General features: G+C 45.1%; 1 protein-coding gene across 4 annotated transcripts in view; it reads right to left on the bottom strand.

Moving 5' to 3' along the window:
• Positions 1-123: 123 nt before the first annotated feature.
• The window catches only part of SANBR (SANT and BTB domain regulator of CSR), a 62,636-nt gene continuing 38,508 nt past the window's right edge, over positions 124-24,251 (bottom strand). For 3 of the 4 annotated variants that reach the window (XM_066611934.1, XM_066611937.1, XM_066611935.1), the window contains 8 exons: positions 24,057-24,089; positions 22,460-22,559; positions 22,169-22,263; positions 21,444-21,472; positions 6,242-6,315; positions 5,450-5,538; positions 4,126-4,217; positions 124-2,899 (listed from right to left, as the gene is read on the bottom strand). In XM_066611934.1, the coding sequence (XP_066468031.1) occupies positions 2,863-2,899; positions 4,126-4,217; positions 5,450-5,538; positions 6,242-6,315; positions 21,444-21,472; positions 22,169-22,263; positions 22,460-22,559; positions 24,057-24,089 (549 nt within the window). In that variant the 3' untranslated portion in view covers positions 124-2,862. The remainder of the gene's footprint in view (positions 2,900-4,125; positions 4,218-5,449; positions 5,539-6,241; positions 6,316-21,443; positions 21,473-22,168; positions 22,264-22,459; positions 22,560-24,056; positions 24,090-24,251) is intronic. The other variant, XM_066611936.1, reaches the window with a different exon arrangement.

Genomic DNA, 24,251 nt, shown 5'->3' with positions numbered 1-24,251 from the left:
GAATGTGTAGTTTATAGCCATTTCCCACTCATCCCACCAATGCTTAATGCTTGGGAGATTAAGGCATTTCTCTCCATAAAAGGGCCCCCTGATGTGTAATTTGGAGCATAAACACACACATGCTCAATTAAGAAAACCAGTTTATTTCAGTGAAAATTCAAAGTCAGGTTAATAAAGAGACATTGTAGATCTACTGACTAAATGGACTTTCTGCTACACAGGAGATGTGTGCAAAAAGCAATGATTAATTTTGGCATGTGATAATAGCACTTTCATTGTTGTGATGCATTTGCTTTAACATACAGGGTCATGAGGCTAGTCTTCAAGTATAAAAACTTAAATAGGGCTACATATGCAATTTAGATTATCTTTCATGGAGCAACATTATCCACATTAAGTTTTCTTATGCATGCACAATTATAAAAGGATCCATCTTAAGTCTGGTTTCTACCTTTTCACTGGGGTGTAACAAAGTTACAATGCCAAGTGCCACATCACACTTCTTTAGTTTGGTTACAAGGCAACTTCTGAATTCTTAATTCAGGCTACTGCTGGATAGAGGCTGGTCTGATAGTTCTCCAGGGCCCTACCCAGAAAAGCCCCAGCCTTGCTCCCAAAAGATATTTTTAACTAGATCTGGGCCTTATAGGTACCCTAAGGGATGTGCTGTACTACTGAGCTACACCTTGTCCTGCTTTTCATGGGCCTCTTCTGCTACCATGGGTGAAAGGGTCAGCCAAACATTAGCATGATAGCCCACATACAGTTCATTAATTAAGATACTTAGATATTACCAAATGTAAAAGCTGTACGTCCACCCCTGAGTAGTTGGATGCTTATTGTACTATAAACTAAGAAACTTCAGCTAACCTATTTGCAGTAGACAGCCCTGACAGAAGACAAAAAAACCTCTAGTAGGGTAGATCAGGGGTTTTTCTGAGGTGTAATTAAATCCCTTGATCTTGCTTAGACTGTAGGCTAAGCATTTTTAAGCCTACCTTCACAATCAGTGCGCTATACACCAACTAGATTTCTTACTCTGCCTACCATATGGAAAATCAAAAGTCCTGCCAGCAGGCTTTGCATAACTATATCTCTGACCTATTTAAGACAAAGCATTGTGCAGTCACCTAGTATTCTTTCATAATTTTAAATTAACTCTGTAGAAATACCACTAAACATTGCAAGGAGCACTGCAAGCAGAATTAGTGCTCTCTCCAAATCTCCATCTCTCACCCATTGCTTTAACTGTCCAAATCCAGATAGGTAAAGAAAGCTTCAGGGAAAAAAGGTCTGAACTATTAGTTGTGAAGAAGTCTCCCCTAATGACCCTCCAAGCACTTCTGTCATACTGACCCTAAATACAGTTCTTTTTCCAAAGCAGATTGAAGCATGTTACACTTCTTAATCTCTTTCCAAGTATGATCCATGACTACAATTTGGTGTATCATCTCTTTTGCATACACTTTCTGCCTGCATAAAAGCAACTTGTTTCCACCGACATAATTCCCTTTCCTCACAAAGTTGTTCCTGGGACTGAGAGGTTGAGGGAGTCTTTCCTTCAGCACAGATACTCCAAATGGCTTCTTGTACTTATCAGGCTGCTTTAGTAGCAGACTGATTGTCCAAGACCTTCCAACACAGAACACTTTCACAAAAAACTGCATCCGTGCACGTGTGTATGTGTGCAACACAGAAACAAGGAATTGCTTAGGATCTCATGCCAAAATGCATATAAAGCAAGTGTGACTTTTTTTTTTTACCATAGACAAGCTCAGGTAGAAAATGGGAGCTAACAATTAATTGCTTTGCACCCTGCGCATGCTCTGTCTGCTTGAGTTATCGATGCTTGATAGCATCCAAAGTGCTAGAGCTGGGCTGGAGCCTTGGGGGGACTCCTAAATTGTATGTTAAGTAGTATCAACCTCCACCATAGATATGATCAAAATGTGGTTATGATCCCACCCACCACAGAATCCCTCTCACATGATGCTGCTCCAAAGTAAGAAGTGTGTAAAATCTGCACGCAACTGTAATTCAGTGTCAGCAGCAATTATAAGGGACCCTGTAAACACAATCTATTAGCAAAGGAGGTTCCCATGCCAGACTGCTCTTGCCTTTGTCCCAGGAATGGCTGATGCTTTAGCACTGAAGACACCATTGGGTGAACTTAGGAAGTTTCCTCAAGACATTGTCTGTAGGCACAAATATCATTAACCAAGTCCAGTGGACAGAATTTGCTGCCCAAAGCAGACTAATTTACAGGCAAGTGCAGACGGGAAAAAGTGATTTGAAAGCAAGGTGCTTCCAGGGAGGAAAAAGCAGGGACAAAACAATCCTCTCATTAGGCAGCTAAACTTAAAAACTATATACAAAGGCATCAATTATTCCCCCCTCCCCCCTTGGCTAAATCAAAGGAAGCAAGATTTCTATTAGCCAATCAAGTACCATGCAAAGACACTAAACCCCATACCCTCAACAAAGGATCCTGATAAAAGCCAACACCTGGTTCAGCCCCAATGTTCAGCCAAATACCTGTGTAAAAATCACCGATTAGCACCACTCCTTCCACCCCTGCAACATACTGAAGGTTTCAGAGTTACTTTGCAGGTTTATAAATGCACCATTACTTAGGAAAAAATGCACTTTGTTTTAATATAAGAAATGGTGTATTTACAACTTTAACACACAAGAAAATTTACACTCCTTCATCAAAATAATTTACATGACAATCAGTAATAAATAAGTCACTTAAAAGCTGCAGGAGGTGCCCCTAGATTCTGGAATCCAGTTCAGTCTCTGGAGGCAGAAAAGTGCTTTGGCTTCTGTTCGATTGGAGATGGGTTTCAATTGGCTTCATTTTTATGTTGGACGGCCTGGACCAAAGCGGCTTTTAGTTCTAGATTTTAAAGAAATACATAAAGAGATATTCACAGTAATGTTCAGTGTCATGCTGATAGCCATTAGCTGCTAATTTCAAAATAGTCCATTTAAAAATTAAATGGTTATCGAGTTAAAAGGCAAGGTCAAATAAAAACCAGTACTGCCTTTATGTTTCGCTCAGTGTCTGGTGGGCTTCTTCAGAAGCCAACGTAACTCCAATGAGTAAAGCCCTTTTACACATCTGTGGCTGCATGAAGCAGCTTTATTTTGAAGTGTAGGCTTATGAACATGTGCACATTAGCACTGTTCAAGCAATCTAGGTGATTAATATTAATCAGAGCAGCAAGTTTCTGTAAAGTGGAGTATTACACAGCCAATGCCCATTCATAAGTAACAAAGATTATAATGCCAGGGAGGAATGTGTGTTTGTCCATTACCACAAAGACAAAGTCTTGCTACACCTTTACTGTGGCATACGCTTTCAATATATAAATGTATATTTTAAAGAGATGGGTCAAAAATGGCAGGGACAAGAGGAAAGATGCAAGAGGTAAACAGTGTATTAAAATTCTCATTCACATCTAGAACACCAGAATTTGGCAAGATCCAGCAAAACCAAAATTCACAGTTAATTTTAGGTGTGGCCAAAACAAGGAGGCAACAAAGGATCAACTCCTAAAACCAGCTGTTTTCAAACTCTCTAGGAGTTTGCATTGCTGTAACTTCTGGCCTTCTGTGCAAGCATCTGCAAGGTTCCCCAGCCTGCAGAAAGTGAAAGTGCTGCGATCACTCTCCACTACCGCAAAACCGGAAGTGGAGCGCAACTGCTCTACTTTCACTTCGGATGAGCTGGGAAGCCCTGCAGATGCTCCCGTATGGACTCCCCCCACCCCAGGAAGGCTGCTGCAGGGACTGGTGAGTGCATCCCAGTCCCTGCAGCCCCGTTAGTGACGCAATCCTGGGGATCCTGTTGCTGCCTCCTCCCTGCCCCTGCTCCTTAAGGGGGCAGAGGCCAGGGCCTTCAGGCTGGGGCATCACGACGCCCCAATTTGAAAACTACTGCCTAAAACCATTGGGAGAGGAGTGCAAATTGAAAAGGCTGTTCACAGACTGTCCTGGAATGCCAGTTCAGATATTCTAATTGCCTTTGCCATTTCCCATAAGGATTTTGTGGAGGAACACTTTGATAAACAGTGTATTAAAACTCCTCTCCCTTTCCCTTCAATCTTAGCAGTAGTTTACCTCATATTTTTTTCTGGGATGTTCTGGCGAGTGTTGACTTGTGCTGTTGCCCTGATCTGAGCTTCAAGTCTTGCATAAAGTCCAGCAGCAGACTGCAAAGCACAGAAGTCGAATCAAGAAACAAAACTAGCACCTTGTTCTCCTTGCACATGATAGAAGGCAGGCAGAGGCTGAATAGAGCCTTGCTGACCAGCAGCAGGCGGGTTATAGAACAGCACGTCTGGTTAGAGGTGCAGCTACCAGTGCAAAGGCTGAGAGAGGTGCATACGTATATATACATATGAGAGTGCTCCTAAACACACACACACACACACACCCCATTCATTTAAACACTTTCACTGCACTATCCAGCATGTGATCACAGGTAGGTCTGATGCCAGATATTTGTCCCACAACTAGCACTAGAAAAAGGATCATTTGCAGCTGAAAGGAGGGGGAGAGGAAGGGCAGTAGGAAAAGGCCTTGTGCAAATACCCACTGACTGAACTTACAGAACAGGGAACTGAGACTAACAATATCTTAAGATTTTCCTGAGCACCTACCAAGTTTCTTTGTAAATGGAAAGTGAGAGGGGCTGCTTTAAGAATTCTTCCCTTTTCCACTTTAATTCCAAATTGATTTCTTGGTTATCCAGTTATAAGCAGGCATTCTGCTGCCACTATCTTCCTAAAACATGCCATGCATGGCACAAGAGGAGGCACTTCCACATCTTCTTCTTATGCTGGACAGCAGCTTCCATAGCATCCATAGAGACCCATAGCTTCCTCCTCCTACCATACACCTTTCTGATCCTCCACCTCCATCCAACCTGCCCACCCAAATGCTTAACTAGATAAAGCTTTCCCAGACTTATGAAGACCACTATGGAGGCATACTTTTCGTCTGATTTAAAACTGAAAGTAAACTGCACTCTTACCCTCTAAAAAAGTGTGAAAATGTACCAGTGAGAAGCAACCCAGGCAGACATGCAACATGAAACCTCCTCAGAAGTTGGGCCATGCTGCTGTCTCTGTGTCAGGATCAAGTCCATCGGACTCAAAAGAGCGATGAAGCACAATTACTGAAGCAGAGGCTAGCTTGAAGTAGACATTGCCCAAGCTATGAATTAGCATCCAGCTCACAGCAGCTTCTCATTCATATAATAGCTGTTCTCTCTTGAAGCATACAAGCACACAGCGTGGCAGTTACTGGATTAGAGCAAAACCTGAGAGTGGTGCTTCATCCAGTTAATGGTTAACAGAAGCACAGCAGCCAGGGAAAGGTGCTAGAGATTCCCCAACCCAAGACTTATCAGTGACATTCAATTAACAGCAACAAGGCATACTTCTTTGCTCTCTTTTGATTTTCCCCGGTCAAGTTCACCCAGCCTCATTTTTATCAGGTGTCCTGTTATTTCAGCCATCCTTCGCTGATCTAGAAGAAACAAAGAAGTGCAGCATTCAGAAAAGGTCATTCTTACACCCCTCCAAGTACAAAGGGGGGAAAAAATGACTTCTGCTGTTCACTTGTATTAAAAAAAAGAACTAGGGTCACTTTGTTCTCAAGACTACTCAGACTACACACACACACACACAGATGTCATGGCTGCAGACTCAAAGTCAGTTTCACAGCCACTACACTGTCATGTCACAAACTGTAGTCTGGCAAGGGTACTACTGCTACAAACCCCTACCATCACATGACAAAAATCAGTTACCCAAAGAGAGGGAACAACTGTTGGACAGTTCACGTCTCTTTTCACAGTTGTGTGGTGATGCAGTCAAAGAGAGAGACCTGCATAGCCACAAACCACGCACCAGGGGCTGCCTAGGGCTGAGCCACCACCTTCTTCTACAGTTGCTGTATTTCCCCACTTATTTTATTTTATCTACTAAATTTATAGCCCGCTTTATCTCCCCAAAGGACATGCAGTGCCACTCTTCTGTTTATGGTTGGAAAAACTCCAGAGAGGCTGACTTGATTTCTCCTACCTTTGAGAAGAAAAAAAGGCAAGCATTCCAGTTCTATCACATTGTAATTGTGCAAACAGCAGGATTCAGAATATGCAATGCAATTTTATATATTTCCTTTAACTACATAACATAAGCCAGGTAGACAGAGAGTTTAAGCATCTTACCTTCTTCTCTTTGAGCATCTTGATTAAACCTCAGTGACCTGGAAGCATCCCACTTACTCTGCTGCATGCTCACCCTGACTCAGCAGAGAAGCCAGAAAAAAATAAACACAAAGAAGTGGTCACTATAATTTTCTGAACTGTCATTGTATGTATCTTGTAGACAGTATATATAAGCATTACACATCATTATCACAGTCCATATCTCTTGATAACCATTTGGTACCACAGCTTGCTGTGTATGTGCCAAGATATATATTTTTACACAACACACCCCTTTACACTTCTGATGAGGTAGGCTCTAGTCCATGAAAGCTGATGCTGCAACAAGTGGGTTGTTCTTTAAGGTGCATTTTTGCTGCCAACGACTGCTCCCTCTCTGGAAACTGGAGCCACCTGTCAATGACTGCAGAACTCTCTGGATACAAAGACAAAACACAGCACCTTGGCTTGCGTACTCCCTCTTCCCTTCCACGTTCCACATCGCCACAAACTAGAGTTTGCCATTAGAACTGGCAAACTACAGCTTGCATCCCTTCCAAGTGAGGACTACAAACTATATTTTGAAGCAATCCTGGGATTGAGGGCAATTGCAAATCATTTGCTAGTTCAAGTGTGATGGCAAACTATGGCTCCTGAGACAGTAGAAGGAATTAACAAACTGAGCATGCAAACAAAGAAGCTGTAATGCTGAATCAAAGTTTGGCATTATGCATGAACCAACCCAATGCGTGCAAAGAATTTTCCTGGAAGCAGATTTTAATCTGCATTATACTGTCTGCACTGGATTCCTATACAACCTTCAGGAGAATAGGTAAGCTCATCTAAATTTATAAAACCCACAGCTACGACAGTTTCACTCCTGTGTACATCATGATCCCCAATACAAGCTCCTACTCCTTCCTCTGTTGTTTATTCCATACATGTACCAAGCCCAAACAAGGCCATGAAGTGAGTTGTTCATGGCAGCTGCTCCAAAAGAGCCAATATCTTCTAGAATGCTTTCAGAACTGCTAGTTTAAGGAAAGATGGGGAAATGGATTTTAAGAAAAGGAAATGAAACGGATTTTAATGTTTTATACCAGTGATTTTCAACCTTTTTCATCTTGCGGCACACTGGCAAGGCACCAAAATGGTCAAGGCACACCATCAGCTTTTTGACAATTGACAAGGCACACTATGCTGTCAAATGGGGGCTCACATCCCCCAATGGCCTTATAAATAAATGACTCCCAAATTCCCACAGCACACCTGGGGACCATTTGTGGCACACCAGTGTGCCACGGCACAATGATTGAAAATGGCTGTTCTATACAGAGGTGACACCCAGCACTACCTCTCGTTTCCACCAACTCATTCCCAAGGTGGCAGCTGAAACCATGAACTGGTACCTGAAAATTGTTCTGGTCTGGTTAATGGGAAAGAAGCTGAAACTTAATTCAGACCTGACAGAAACTATGCGTACTATTCCTACTGTGTGTAGGAAGCCCTCAGACTTAGGTAGTGGTGCACAACCTGTCTTGGACAGGCTGACCTGATCCAACACAGGTCTTCTTATGCTCCCCCAGAAGGATCTAGCCTTCAGCCTGAGAGTGCTCATCGAACTGATATTAGCCATGGGTGTCCACATGATGTTGGTCCCTAGGAGCACCTTCTGCCAGCTCAGCTCTGGCTGGTACACCAGCCATGGCACTACCTAGAGAAAGCAACCCCAACCCTGGTTATACATGCATCAACTACAGCCAGAGTGGACTACTGTCATATGTTATTCATGGGTCTATCCCTGAAGACAGTTCAGAAACTTGACTGGGTTCAAAATGTTGCCTGGGTGCTGGAGTTTCTGGCAGAAGAGAGTAGCTCCCATTTGTACCACTATGTCAGTGACCAGTTTCCAGACGTAATTCAAAGGTTTGGTACTGACCCTTGAAGTCCTAGATAGTCTGGGCCTAGATAAGTGCTTCCCAAACTTATTTGACGATGATGTGTTTTGCAACACGTGATGATGTCACCATCACTCACTTTTGAGCTTGGCAGTCTGTAGCACCCTACAAACCGCAGTAAGAGGCTCTGTGCAGGCAATAGGGCTTTACTAAGCATGTGAAAACCATGCATGGGAGCTCTGCCTGCTGTGCTGAGCCTCCTGCCACTGTTTGCAGGGTCACATTGAGGTCTCTTCACCAAGCGAGCACCCTGCAGCACCTCAGTGAGTGCCTAGTGATGCCCCAGGGCACTGCGATGCATAGTTTGAGAAGGCCGAGACTTTATGATCTCATGTGGCCAAGACTTTAGGATCAGCCTTGCAGACTCATCACTGACAAATGTTTGGTTTGCAGGTACCAGGGTCAGGGCTTTTTCTGCACAGGCACTATGCCCTGCCTGAGACCACGTGCCAGATGACCTCTCCAGCAGTTTTCAAATGGATGGTAAAGACTCTTTCATTAGGCCAGACTTTCAACAGCTGATTTCATTTATTTATATTCCACCTTTCCTTTTTACAATAAATGGGCCCAGGCAGCGAACAACATAAAAATACAATAAAGTGAGGCAAACAACAACAAAATAGAATATGAAGAACAACAGAAACAGAAATGCCACAAAATGAAAAAAGTGAAAAAGCAGCATGAAACAAAAGGTGTCTTGAGATTCCACTGGAAGACCAGCAGAGAAGGTTCAGTTCTTAATTCAACAGGGAAGCAGCTGGATTACTATGGTCCTGCTACAGAGAAGGCCCTTCCCCGTATTACTGCCATCTAAACCTTAGAGAGCCCCCCTCCCCTCATTTGATCACATGGCTATCACTTATTGAAGGAGGTGATCTTTCAGATACACTGCTCCCAAACCATGAAGGACTTCAAAAGGTTAAGACCAGCAACTTGAATCATGCCCAGGCACAAACTGGCAGTCAGTACAAGTCAAAGAAGCAGCACTGCCTGACAGAGACAAAGTGCCTAGCCCAGTGAGTCCCAAAGTCCTCCTTAGGAGGAGAGAACCACCTAAGTGCTTGTGGGGTGGAGGGACTGCAGCAATGCGATCCCCAGGATCATGCTGCTGCTGGGGAAAGTAGGGGGAGGGGGTTTCCTGGCTTACCTGAAGCCAGCAATGGGGTCTGGGGCTGTGGGGAGTCCATTGACACCTCTGCAGGGCTCTCCAAACCTGGAAAATTTATGTATTTATATCCCGCCTTCCAATCCAATGAAGGTGGCTCACAAATAAAACCATATAATTATTTTAAAAAAATTTTTTAAGTGATTGGAAGCAACTTCTGGTTTTCTGATAGGAAACCAGAAGTGGCTTCCAATCTTCTTGTTTAAAAAAAACCCATCACAAAACTAGAAGTGGAGGTGTCCATGGGGCTTCCCACACCCCCAGACCCTGTCACTGGGTTCAGGTAAGCCAGGAACCCCCCTTCTTTCCCCAGCAGCAGCGTGATCCTAGCGATAACTGCAACTGCCATTGCCTCCACCCCTTAAGGGACCAAACCTAAGTGCTTCTGTGGTTGGTGGCTCATAACCCACCAGATGGGAACCACTGGCCTAACTCACAGGCTGCCACATGCTCGACTTGCTGAAGTTTATAAACCATCTTCAAGGGCAGCCCCATGTAAAGCACATTATTATAATCAAGTACTGCTGTCACCAACTCCTGTGGTCAGATACAGTCAATTCATATATTGTTGCAGCTGGTGCACAAGCCTGAGATGGATAAAAGGCCATTTCACCATCCAGAAAGACCTCCGAACCTGCTCCTGCGGCCTGCTTTTTAACCTCTGCCCCTTGCAGAGCCTGTTTTCCACTCCATTATTATTGTGTTCCATTGATTATTAAATCTTGAGGGACATACAGAATAAAATCTCTCATGTATACAACAACCTTGAAATTAAGGATATGGTGTAATCGTTTGGAACTATTGGCTCATGGAGCTCTGCACTTACAGTAACGGTGCAGAGCCCAACCATGCACTCAGCCTAAATGATAAAAACACAAACATAAATCCATTACTCTGAGATCCCAAAAATAAAACATTAAATGTGTTTATTTTGAAAGTTAACATTTGGAGTTAAATAAATAAAACAACCAAGTCTATCAAGATATTCACTCCCTCCCCACCCTTGAGGTCCTTTGGCTGAAATACAAGTTTATGACAACTGGCATTTTACTGGCAACACTCTCCAATATTGCAGTATCCATTCTAAACACTAAAATTACATTTTTCATTCAGTTTTTAGATCTGCTGGGTTAATAACCAACTCTCTTTTAAGAACAGCTCTACTGGATCAGGTAGAGGGCCATAAGAAGAACAGACCCACTGGATCAGGCCATAGGCCATCTAGTCCAGCTTCCTGTCTCTCACAGTGGCCCACCAAATGCCCCAGGGAGCACAACAAGAGACCTCATCCTGGTGCCCTCCCTTGCATTGGAATTCTGACATAGCCCATTTCGAAAATCAGGAGGTTGCACATTCATATCATGGCTTGTCATATCAATGGATTCTTCCTCCAGAAACTTGTCCAATCCCCTTTTAAAGGCATCCAGGCCAGATGTCATCGCCACATCCTATGGCAAGGAGTTCCACAGACCGACCACACACTGAGAAAAGAAATATTTTCTTGTCTGTCCTAACTCTCCCAACACTCAATTTTAGTGGCTGTCCCCTGGTTCTGGTGTTATGTGAGAGTGTAAAGAGCATCTCTCTGTCCACTTTATCCTCCCCATGCATAATTCTGTATGTCTCAATCATGTCCCCCCTCAAGCACCTCTCTTCTAGGCTGAAGAGGCCCAAACGCTGTAGCCTTTCCTCATAAGGAAGGTGCCCCAGCCCAGCAATCATCTTAGTTGCTCTCTTTTGCACCTTCTCCATTTCCACTATGTCCTTTTTGAGATGTGGCAACCAGAACTGGACACAATACTCCAGGTGTGGCCTTACCATCGATTTGTACAATGGCATTATAATATTAGCCGTTTTGTTCTCAATACCTTTTCTAATGTTCCCAAGCATAGAACTGGCCTTCTTCACTGCCGCCGCACATTGGGTCGACACTTTCATTGACTTGTCCACCACCACCCCAAGATCTCTCTCCTGATCTGTCACAGAAAGCTCAGAACCCATTAGCCTATATGTGAAGTTTTGATTTTTTGCCCCAATGTGCATGACTTTACACTTACTGACATTGAAGCGCATCTGCCATTTTGCTGCCCATTCTGCCAGTTTGGAGAGATCCTTCTGGAGCTCCTCACAATCACTTCTGGTCTTCACCACTCGGAAAAGTTTGGTGTCGTCTGCAAACTTAGCCACCTCACTGCTCAGCCCTGTCTCCAGGTCATTCATGAAGAGGTTGAAAAGCACCGGTCCCAGGACAGATCCTTGGGGCACACCGCTTTTCACCTCTCTCCATTGTGAAAATTGCCCATTGACAACCACTCTCTGTTTCCTGGTCTTCAACCAGGTCTCAATCCATGAGGACCTGTCCTCTAATTCCCTGAGTTTTTTCAGTAGCCTTTGGTGAGGGACCGTGTCGAATGCCTTCTGAAAGTCCAGATATATAATGTCCACGGGTTCTCCCGCATCCACATGCCTGTTGACCTTTTCAAAGTATTCTAAAAGGTTTGTGAGGCAAGACCTACCTTACAGAAGCCATGCCGATTCTCCCTCAGCAAGCCTTGTTCGTCTATGTGGCCCCTCTAGACCAGCACCCCATTTCCAGTTGTGCCCAGCCATGTGACTCTAGGATGTTCCTAGACAACAGCTGCAAGGACCCGCTGCTTTTTAAAAAAAACTGGTGCGAAAAATATATATCCTGCCTCCCTCTTATGATTCAAGGAGGCTTACAATTGATAGAATTAAAAAAAAAACACAAACACACACAAAAACAAAACAAAAACTAACTAACAACTAACTAGCAATGCTAACCAGCACTAAAAGATAGACATTTAAACTGACTTGTGTTATCTCTAGGAGATGAAGAGGGATCTGCTTGCACAAGTGGAAATAAGTGACAGGAGCAGATTTCAAAATAAGTATAGCAACAAATATGTATAGAAAGTTCAGCATTTTCTCCATGCGTTATTATGGAGAATCATATGTTATTGTATCAACAGGATTTGACACCATTATAATAAATAAATAATAATAATAATAAACAACTTTATTTCTATCCCGCCCTTCTCCCTAAAGGGACCCAGGGCAGCTTACAACATATTAAAAACAGATTAAAACATAATTTAACAAACAGATAAAAACATTAAAAACACATTAACAGAAACCATAAAAACAGTAGTCAGATAAAAGTCAGAATAAAAAAAGAGCATAAAACAGCAGTTCATAGAGGAATCAGGCCTGTAAAAAAACAACTAAAAGATGTATAAAAAAGTTAAGAAGGCCAGAAATCAGAAGGCTTGTTTAAACAGCAGGCTCTTCAAGCCTCGCCGAAAAGTCTCAAGAGAGGGAGCCATTCTTAAGTCAAGGGGAAGGGAGTTCCATAACGTTGGTGCCACTACTGAGAAGGCCCTATTTCTTGCCGCCGCCCCACGTACCTCCTTAGGCGGCGGCACTTGTAAAAAGGCCTTCTCTGATGACCTGAAAGGACGAGCCGGATTGTACGGGAGTAGGCGATCTCTAAGATACCCTGGTCCAGAGCAGTGTAGGGCTTTAAAGGTCAAAACCAGCACCTTGAATTGGGCCTGGAAACGAATGGGCAGCCAATGTAGCCCCCGGAGAAGCGGGCTGACAGAGTCAAACCGCCTAGCTCCAGTGACCACACGGGCCGCCGCATTCTGCACTAATTGCAGTTTCCGAACCGTCTTCAGGGGCAGCCCCACATAAAGCACGTTACAATAATCTAACCTCGATGTCACCATGGCATGGATCACCGTGGCCAGGTCTGCACGATCCAAGTACGGCCGCAGCTGGCGCACCAGCCGAAGCTGAGCGAAGGCCCCCCTAGCCACAGCCGCCACCTGGGAATCCAGGAGCCGCTGCGAGTCCAGGTGGACCCCCAAGCTGCTGACCTGCTCCTTCAGGGGGAGTGCAACCCCATTCAGAGCAAGCCGATAATCCAGCACCTGCATCGAGGATTTCCGAACCAGGAGAGCCTCTGTCTTATCAATTATCAATTAAGTTTTCTATATTAAACTAGAAATGATCAGTGTTGGGAATGCTGGGACACCTCCCTTACAAGAAAAAACTATAGCGTTTGGGGGCTCTTTAAAAGGCACCTGAGGGGGGAAATGATAAGGATATATAAAATTATGCAGGGGATAGACAGAGTGGAGAGAAGGATTTTTTTTTCCTCTCACACAACACTAGAACTAGAGGACAACCACTAAAATTGAGCAGCAGCAGAGTTACAACAGCCAAAAGAAAATATTTATTTACCCAGCATGTAATGAATCCTTTGCCCTGGGATGTGGTGGTGGCACCTGGTCTAGATGTCTTTAAAAGGGGATTGGAAAGATTTATGGAGGAAAAGTCCATCACAGGTTCCAAGCCATGATGGATATATGCAACACCCTGATTTTAGAAGCAGGCTCTCTCTGAGATCCCAGATGCTGAGATCTCTGAGATCTGAGTTTTGGAGAAGGAGAGGAGGAAGACGACGAGAGGGTAAGTGTACTCTTTCTAACTCTTTGTCTTTCTAACTCCCTGTCTTCTAACCTTAACTTTAACTTTAAATCAACCTTAAAGCAAAATTGAAAGTTAGCACCTAAGGGAGGTACGTAGGTCTACTCTGAGCAGGAGCAGAGTCCTACTCGTGAGTAAGAGCCCAAGGGTCAGGCACTTAAATCAAAGTTGAAAGTTAGCTGCACCTAAAATAGCACCTAATCGAAGAAAGGGAGGAGGATAAAGTGGAAAGCAGGTTTTTCTACTTTGTTTTAAATTAACCCTATACTTAACCCAAGTTAAACTTAATCTAAGTTAGAACATAGCCTAAACAGTTCAGTAAATTGGGACACAGGATCTAGAAAGCAATAAATAATTAAACAAACTCAAATAAAAACTAGCTTGAGGTTACAAAACAGTCCAGCCTAAGAGAACAGAACTAGGAGGGAAAGAACCGAGTAAGGGCCAATTCCCAACCATTAGCCCCATTAGGCTAATCCAAGCACTCCATTCAGGAGCCTGCAGAGTAGGTTACGCCCATCAGCAGCCTTTTGTCTTCCTGAGCTTTTGTAAACTCACCTGGGAAGACCAGCCCCCCTTTCAATCAGGAAGGAAGGAGGGAGGAGGAGCCAGCCAGGAGCATAAAGCTAGGCCTGCCATCGCGTGAGACTCTCTGCAGACGCGTGTGGCCTCTGGGACCCCAAGTGCCAGGTAAACTGAGAGTTTAGCATCTGGGCGAGTTCAGCAGCAGGGCGAGGAGGCCAGGGCCCCATACACTGCCCTTCCTCTTCCCTCGAGAAGAGGGCTGCTATCCAGTGTAGGGTTTTTAAAAGGACCCCTAAATAAAACAACACACACACAAAAAAAGCTATGCAGTCAGACAGCCAGCAGCAGGGTGGGGGCTATCCAGTGTTCTGCATTGAGTGCCACATGTATGATTATATGCCTCTGGGGCATAAGTCATGGGAGTGCAAGGAGCTCCAGGGTCTCAGGGAACGCGTCCACTCCCTTGAAGCCTTGGTGGCCGACCTGGAGAAGCACAGGCAGGCAGAGGAGGACCGTGGGGAGACTTCCGGGGACGATCAGGCTTCGTCCCAACCTCAGGCGTGCAGCTCCTTGGCTGCCCGGGTGGGAAGTCTCGGGACTGGAGGACGTCATCCTGGAGAGGAGGGAAACAATCCCCTAGGGGGGACCCCTTCTCCAGGGGATGGGCCCGTATCCGAACGCACTCGGGATACTCCTCGGCGGGAGGGGGGTCGGGGGCTTCTTGTAGTGGGGGATTCAATTATTAGAAACATAGAAAGGGGGGTTTGCGACGGATGTGAGGACCACATGGTGACTTGCCTGCCTGGTGAGAAGGTTGCGGACATCACTTCTTGTCTAGACAGGCTAGTAGACAGTGCTGGGGGAGAAGTAGCAGCTGTGGTGCATGTCAGCACCAACGACGTGGGCAAGTGTAGCTGGGAGGTCCTGGAGGCCAAATTTAGGCTTTTAGGCAGGAAGCTGAAAGCCAGGACCTCAAATGTAGCGTTCTCTGAAGTGCTACCTGTTCCACGCGCAGGGCCAGCTAGGCAGGCGGAGATCAGGGGTCTCAATGCGTGGATGAGACGGTGGTGTAGGGAGGAGGGGTTTAGATTCGTTAGGCACTGGGGAACGTTTTGGGACAAGCGGGGCCTATACAAGAGGGACGGGCTCCACTTGAACCAGAATGGAACCAGACTGCTGGCGCATAACATTAAAAAGGTGGCAGAGCAGCTTTTAAACTGATCCCTGGGGGAAGGCCGACAGGAGCCAAGGGGCATCTGGTTTGGGACTCCTCATCCCTATGGGATGGGGATGGGGAGGTTAGAGAACAACAAGACAAAGGCAGAGTAGGAGAAGAAATTGGGAAAGGTAGGGTGATAGGATGTGATAGACGGTTTGGCACAATGAGAGGATGCGGGGACAAAGGAGCGAATAAGCAGCCCATCCTGGGACATTCCGTGTACAAATGCTTTTATGCGAATGCCCGAAGTCTACGAGCAAAGGTGGGAGAACTGGAATGTCTGGTGACAAGGGAAAACACTGACATAGTGGGCATAACGGAAACCTGGTGGAATGCGGAGAATCAGTGGGATACCGCAATCCCGGGCTATAAACTCTACAGGAGGGACAGGTGGAGGGACGTGTTGGAGGTGGGGTGGCCGTTTATGTTAAGGAAGGGATAGAATCCAGCAAAGTAGAGATTGAAGGTGGGTCCAACTCCACCGTAGAATCTCTGTGGGTTAAATTACCAGGCTTGTGCAGCGATGTAATACTGGGGGCGTGCTATAGTCCTCCAGACCAGAAAACGGATGGGGACCTTGAAATGAGGAAACAGATCAGGGAGGTGACAAGGAGGGACAGGGTTGTAATCATGGGGGACTTCAATTATCCTCATATTGACTGGGTCAATTTGCGTTCTGGTCACGATAAGGAGACCGGATTTCTTGACGTGCTAAATGACTGTGGCTTAGAGCAGCTAGTCACGGAGCCCACCAGAGGACAGGTGACTCTGGATTTAATATTGTGCGGTACGCAGGACCTGGTTAGAGATGTAAACGTTACTGAGCCATTGGGGAACAGTGATCATGCTGCGATCCATTTTTACATGCACGTTGGGGGAAGAATACCAGGCAAATATCTAACAAAAACCCTTGACTTCCGACGGGCGGACATCCCCCAAATGAGGAGGCTGGTTAGAAGGAGGTGGAAAGGGAGGGTAAAAAGAGTCCAATCTCTCCAGAGTGCATGGAGGCTGCTTAAAACAACAGTAATAGAGGCCCAGCAGGGGTGTATACCGCAAAGAAAGAAGGGTTCCACTAAATCCAGGAGGGTGCCCGCATGGCTAACCAGCCAAGTTAGAGAGGCTGTGAAGGGCAAGGAAGCTTCCTTCCGTAAATGGAAGTCTTGCCCTAATGAGGAGAATAAAAAGGAACATAAACTGTGGCAAAAGAAATGTAAGAAGGTGATACGGGAGGCCAAGTGAGACTATGAGGAACGCATGGCCAGCAACATTAAGGGGAATAATAAAAGCTTCTTCAAATATGTTAGAAGCAGGAAACCCGCCAGAGAAGCGGTTGGCCCTCTGGATGGTGAGGGAGGGAAAGGGGAGATAAAAGGAGACTTAGAGATGGCAGAGAAATTAAATGAGTTCTTTGCATCTGTCTTCACGGCAGAAGACCTCGGGCACATACCGCTGCCCGAACGGCCCCTCCTGACTGAGGAGTTAAGTCAGATATAGGTTAAAAGAGAAGATGTTTCAGACCTCATTGATAACTTAAAGATCAATAAGTCACCGGGCCCTGATGGCATCCACCCAAGAGTTATTAAGGAATTGAAGAATGAAGTTGCATATCTCGACTAAGGTATGCAACTTGTCCCTCAAAACGGCCACGGTGCCAGAAGATTGGAGGATAGCAAATGTCACGCCTATTTTTAAAAAGGGAAAGAGGGGGGACCCGGGAAACTATAGGCCGGTCAGCCTAACATCCATACCGGGTAAGATGGTGGAATGCCTCGTCAAAGATAGGATCTCAAAACACATAGATGAACAGGCCTTGCTGAGGGAGAGTCAGCATGGCTTCTGTAAGGGTAAGTCTTGACTCACAAACCTTATAGAATTCTTTGAAAAGGTCAACAGGCATGTGGATTTGGGAGAACCCGTGGACATTATATATCTGGACTTTCAGAAGGCGTTTGACACGGTCCCTCACCAAAGGCTACTGAAAAAACTCCACAGTCAGGGAATTAGAGGACAGGTCCTCTCATGGATTGAGAACTGGTTGGAGGCCAGGAAGCAGAGAGTGGGTGTCAATGGGCAATTTTCACAATGGAGAGAGGTGAAAAGCGGTGTGCCCCAAGGATCTGTCCTGGGACCGGTGCTTTTCAATCTCTTCATAAATGACCTGGAGACGGGGTTGAGCAGTGAAGTGGCTAAGTTTGCAGACGACACCAAACTTTTCCAAATGGTGAAGACCAGGATTGTGAGGAGCTCCAGAAGGATCTCTCCAAACTGGCAGAATGAGCAGCAGCAAAATGGCAGATGCATTTCAATGTCAGTAAGTGTAAAGTCATGCACATTGGGGCAAAAAATCAAAACTTCACATATAGGCTGATGGGTTCTGAGCTGTCTGTGACAGATCAGGAGAGAGATCTTGGGGTGGTGGTGGACAGGTCGATGAAAGTATCGACCCAATGTGCGGCGGCAGTGAAGAAGGCCAATTCTATGCTTGGGATCATTAGGAAGGGTATTGAGAACAAAACGGCTAGTATTATAATGCCGTTGTACAAATTGATGGTAAGGCCACACCTGGAGTATTGTGTCCAGTTCTGGTCGCCGCATCTCAAAGAAGACATAGTGGAAATGGAGAAGGTGCAAAAGAGAGCAACTAAGATGATAACTGGGCTGGGGCACCTTCCTTATGAGGAAAGGCTACGGCGTTTGGGCCTCTTCAGCCTAGAAAAGAGACGCCTGAGGGGGGACATGATTGAAACATACAAAATTATGCAGGGGTTGGACAGAGTGGATAGGGAGATGCTCTTTACACTCTCACATAATACCAGAACCAGGGGACATCCACTAAAATTGAGTGTTGGTCGGGTTAGGACAGACAAAAGAAAATATTTCTTTACTCAGCGTGTGGTCGGTCTGTGGAACTCCTTGCCGCAGGATGTGGTGCTGGCGTCTAGCCTAGACGCCTTTAAAAGGGGATTGGACAGGTTTCTGGAGGAAAAATCCATTATGGGGTACAAGCCATGATGTGTATGCGCAACCTCCTGATTTTAGAAATGGGTTATGTCAGAATGCCAGATGCAAGGGAGGGCACCAGGATGAGGTCTCTTGTTATCTGGTGTACTCCCTGGGGCATTTGGTGGGCAACTGTGAGATACAGGAAGCTGGACTAGATGGGCCTATAGCCTGATCCAGTGGGGCTGTTCTTATGTTCTTATGTTAATCTCTGAGGGTGATGGCATTCCCAAGAGGGTCTCTCTGAAAGGTCTTATGGGATGAGAAGAATACCAGTTCAGATCTTTTAAACCAGGGGTGTCCAAACTTTTTGGCAGGAGGGTCACTTCTCTGTGTTGGGGGCCAGGGAAAAAATCTACATTTAAAATTTGAATATGTATTGGCAACCTTCAGTCTCAAAAGACTATGGTATCGCGCTCTGAAAGGTGGTTCTGGAACAGCGTCTAGTGTGGCTGAAAAGGCCAATCCGGGAGTGACAATCCCTTCCACACTGGGAGCAAGTGCAGTCTGTCCCTGGTCTGTCTCCCTGGCTATGGGCCTTCCTTCTTTGCCTCTTAGCCTCAGACTGTTGGCAAAGTGTCTCTTCAAACTGGGAAAGGCCATGCTGCACAGACTGCCTCCAAGCGGGCCGCTCAGAGGCCAGGGTTTCCCACTTGTTGAGGTCCATCCCTAAGGCCTTCAGATCCCTCTTGCAGATATCCTTGTATTGCAGCTGTGGTCTACCTGTAGGGCGCTTTCCTTGCACGAGTTCTCCATAGAGGAGATCCTTTGGGATCCGGCCATCATCCATTCTCACGACATGACCAAGCCAACGCAGGCGTCTCTGTTTCAGCAGTGAATACATGCTAGGGATTCCAGCACGTTCCAGGACTGTGTTGTTTGGAACTTTGTCCTGCCAGGTGATGCCGAGGATGCGTCGGAGGCAGCGCATGTGGAAAGTGCTCAGTTTCCTCTCCTGTTGTGAGCGAAGTGTCCATGACTCGCTGCAGTACAGAAGTGTACTCAGGACGCAAGCTCTGTAGACCTGGATCTTGGTATGTTCCATCAGCTTCTTGTTGGACCAGACTCTCTTTGCGAGTCTGGAAAACGTGGTAGCTGCTTTACCGATGTGCTTGTTTAGCTCGGTATCGAGAGAAAGAGTGTCGGAGATCGTTGAGCCAAGGTACACAAAGTCATGGACAACCTCCAGTTGTCCAAAATTTGAATAAATTTACATAAATAAATATATTAGAGTTGGAACTTATATGAATGAATGAAGGTGTCACGATAGCTCAAGGCCTATTAAAGACCTTGCGCAAAGCAAGGCTGACCTTCCTTTCTGCTACTGCTGCTTCACAGTCACGAAACAGCAAGCCGCTGAGGGAGCCCTCATGCGAGAGGTCAAATAGTTGGCTCTTGCACTGAGAGTAGTTGCATCGGGCCAGCATGGGCTCCAGCAAGTCTCCAGAGGGCCATTGGAGACTGGGGGCTTCCCATGGGCCACATTAGGGGCCCCTGAGTGCCGCAAATGGCCCCAGGGCAGAGGTTTGGGCACCCCTGCTTTAAACTACTAAACAGCCTAGGGCCAGGTAACAACCAGCACCTTGAAACACAAATGGAAATCAATACAGCTGGACTAACAGTGGCACACCACCTCCCAACACTCAGGTTCAATTCAGTACTCAAACTTAATCGCTACTGATAAATGTAACCCCCACGAACTCTCAAAAAGAGTTTTGTTGGCACCACAGGTGGGATCAGAGAAAACAGCCCACACAAAGGCTTACCCAGGTCCAGCCCTGTGGGCTGCGGTATAAGAAAAAAAAAACATTGCGTACTCTGTATTTTCTTAAACTGTGCAACTCATGTGGGCATTTCCTCCTGCTTCCCAACTCACTGGAATAACAAACAGCGGTCTGGGATGGGCAACTTGGTCAGCAGGCAGAGAAGAAGAAATGCCATCCAAGTCCCAATTCACATGGCATTTCTTCCTCCTCTCACCAGTGGCGCCGCTCAAGGGGGGATCGCATCAGGTGACACACTCAGGGGAGGTGACACCACCACTAGCAAAAATTTTAAAAACTTGGTATTTTCAAATAGCATCATGTTTTATAACATTCGAAGCGTAATTTAATGCAGAATGCAATTAGTAAATCTATCAAAGGTTATAGTCAAAAAACCAGAAAAAAAATCACAACTGCTTACATAACAAAAAGTGGATTTTCTTTACTTAAAACTGACCAATGAGAATGATTGTTCCAAGATCCAGTGAGGTACTATTATGACACAGCAGAGTAGCAATAAGGTGTTAGTACAAGTCAGCTCTCATTTCCAGGTACCAGAGCTCATACTAGAACTCTTATTCAGTTGTGTACTTGTCAGCAAGTTGGCCACTGGTTTTCGGTTGGTTACTGATTTGTTGGGTGACCTGAACTGTTATATAGTTAAATAAATAAAGTTCATGGGGGTTACACCAATCCTAGTGATTTCACTGCATTTAGGTTTGTCCGTATGATGCCATATATTCTGTATGGTCTGGTATAGGAGGTCCATCATAGGGTGATACGATGAGCTCTCACATCAGGTGATGCAAAACCCTAGTGACATCTCTGCCTCTCACCATACTCATTGGGCAGTGGGGACCGGAAGGGCTATTACCCACTGGACTACCCAATAGGCTAGAGTGAAAGCTGTGGGCTGGGTCTCTGTTATGGTGGTGGGGTGGGGTGCCTATGCATGCACATGCTGTGATAGGGAGGGGCCCAGATCAGGCTAGTGCCATCCCTATTTTAAATCCACCAAAAATTTCCAAGTACATTTTCATTCCCATTCTATTTCCTCCAGTGGAAAAAAAATACTCACATGAAAGGAGATGAATCTCGAGAGTTAGACTGGAGAAAAAAAGAAGGCAGAAACACACAATAAGGATAAAAATGACAAGTTTCTTGCATCAATTCTACTTGCTTACATTTGTGGACTCCCAAGTCACAAAAAGCCCTCAGTTCAAAAGTAAAATAAAACTGACTGTGGAGCAGTATGTAGCCAGTATCTTGTAAAAAACATGAATGCTGCAAGAGATAAAAGCTGCAATCCTCCACGCACTTTCTCAGGAGCAACTCTGCTGGCACCAGAGTTAATATGCACAGAATCAGACCATATTCATGTCAGAAGTGTCACACAAGTGTCAGACCCTGGAGCTGGTCCATCCAGCTCAGAATTTCTCTGCACTTTTCAGGGCTTCAGAGTGGAGCCCTTCCCAGGCCACAAGGAAATGCTGCCAAAGACTGAACCTGGGATCACTGGAGCGCAGAGCAGGGGTTGCATCACTATGCTATGGCCTACTCCCTAATGCTGCACAGCAAAGCAACAAAGGCTTCAGATCAATATGGGTCCAGATGGGTGTGTGGACAAACCCAAGTGTGTGTAGTCCTCCCCAAGCTCTACTCTGACGCACACATACCTGGGAGTAACCCCCACTGAACCAGGTGGAGTTTACTTCTGAGTAAAAAGGAATAGAAGTAAATAGGAGTAAATAAGAATAGAACATGTTAGTTAATAAAACAGTATCTAAATGATGTCAGAGTTACCTTCTCCAGTATCTTTTCCTTTTTTTGCACACTGGGCGAAGACACTTGTTTCTTTGGATGCTTGACACTTTTCTTTGCCCTCTCTTTTCTACCTGCTAATTCAAAAAGACTTTAATCTGTATGCATAAACCACCAACGTTTAAAAAAAAAATCCAACTGAAAATATTGTATGAGGGCAGATCGGGTTTGGGAAGGGTGTCCACATGGACCTGCACCAGTGATTTAGCTAGTACAGGTTCAAGTAGACACCCCCCCCCAATTCTGCAGTGTCACAGACAGTGAAGGACCTACTCGGTTTCTTGTACACCTCTTCTTCATCTCCTACTTCATCTTCTGTGACCTCAGATCCAGTAGTGTACTCGTCATCTTCTGAGAGCAACAACTGTTGTTTCTACCATTGTCAAGCAGAAGGCATTAAAGAACAGGAAAATGTCACTTTTTTCTTCTCCAAAAGAACACACTTTCCCCCAATAAACACTTTTAAGACTAGCAAAACGTTAAAATTAAACTAGCTTCCTCTTTGTAATTAGCATCCTTTCATTGATTTTACTAAGGAGCTTTTGCCCCCTCTATCAGCTATTGAAAACAGGAAGGACTGCTTGTTCCCAACTACTTTGGGAACAACTTCCTTTGAGGAAGTCTGCATGTTCAGTCACATCCGTTGTCCAGTCTCCTTGTGAGGCCTCCTAAGCAATTAGCCATCACCAGATCTTGTGACAGTTAATTCCATGTGTGAAGAAGTACTTTATCATGTTATGACTTGAATTCTCTATCCATCAGCATCCTTGGAGGATGCTAATGATTATTTCTCTCCATTGCACAAAATGTCCATTTGTGCCTCCCCACAGCTTCCTCCCCTTTAAATCTGTTATTGATTCCTAAGAGGTCCTCTCCCCACACTGACTCCAACCACCAACTCCTTATTCATGCCTAATTCATTATCAAACCACACATCAGTCCCACAGTCAAGAACTTGACAGAAGACTGCTGCACATAGCATTTACTATATATCCCAAGAGCTGCTCATTAACTACATCCAGGCTGATGTCATAGAGTGGTAACAGCAGTTGCCTGTAAGCCTCCTATCTATCTTGTCAGACTTCCATAAGGGGGTACTGAATAGACTCTGCCCCTTCCTGCCAACTCTTTCCAGTGCCACAAAAATCTTCTCAATTTTTTTCCTAAAGCAGTGGTTCTCAGACTCTTTAGCACTGGGACCCACTTTTTAGAATGACAATCTGTTAGGACCCACTGGAAGTGATGTCTTTAACTTCATGGCCAGAGGTGACATCATCAGGCAGGAAAATTTTTAATAATCCTAAACTGCAATCCTATCCACACTTACCCTGGAGTAAGCCCCATTGACTATCAAGTTAAAAGAATAGACATAGTAGCCTGTTAAAAGCCCAGATCTGTAACATTTCCCCAAATGCAGTCACATATTATGGTAGCAGCAAATCTAATATATTAAAAATAAAATACTGAAGTGAATGGAGACTCACCTGAAATTGGCTCACGACCCAACTAGTGGGTCCTGACCCACATTTTGAGAAACACTGCTCTAAAGAGTTCAGAATGGCTTAAATGTAAGATCCCAGAAGTCTCCCACTGAGGCAACAATTGCTTCAGCAGAACAGCCACATTACGTGCCTGCAAGACTTGCTTAGTACTTAAGATACAACATGAAGTTAATAGAAACATCTTCAGCAGCCTTGGGACCCTGGCACTCCTGATCTTAAAAGCTGCAATACCAGCAACATGATCAAAGATCTAGATGAGAGTTAGTGCTACACAAGTGAACAATTTGAACACACACACACACACACACACACACACAAATATAAAAAGGCATCACTATGTGGAATAGGAGTAACTGAGGCAAACATACCAGCTGGAGAGTCCAGTTTTTCAGAGAAAGGAACTAAAGGAGAGAAAAGGGCAGAGTGGGTATTAGCAAATGTGGTAGGCTTACTTGCAGTATTTTGTATTGGGCCAATGTATTCATGGAAGAGCAACACTCCCACCCAAAGCTTTTGGATTCAAAGCAGCCTCTTTACAGTATATGATGCAAATTTATCATCAG

The sequence above is a fragment of the Tiliqua scincoides genome, chromosome 1 (assembly GCF_035046505.1).
Source record: "Tiliqua scincoides isolate rTilSci1 chromosome 1, rTilSci1.hap2, whole genome shotgun sequence".
In the NCBI taxonomy this organism is placed as follows: Eukaryota; Metazoa; Chordata; class Lepidosauria; order Squamata; family Scincidae; genus Tiliqua; species Tiliqua scincoides.
The sequence above is the reverse complement of the archived record's forward strand: the minus strand, read 5'-3'. Positions and strand labels throughout refer to the sequence as shown.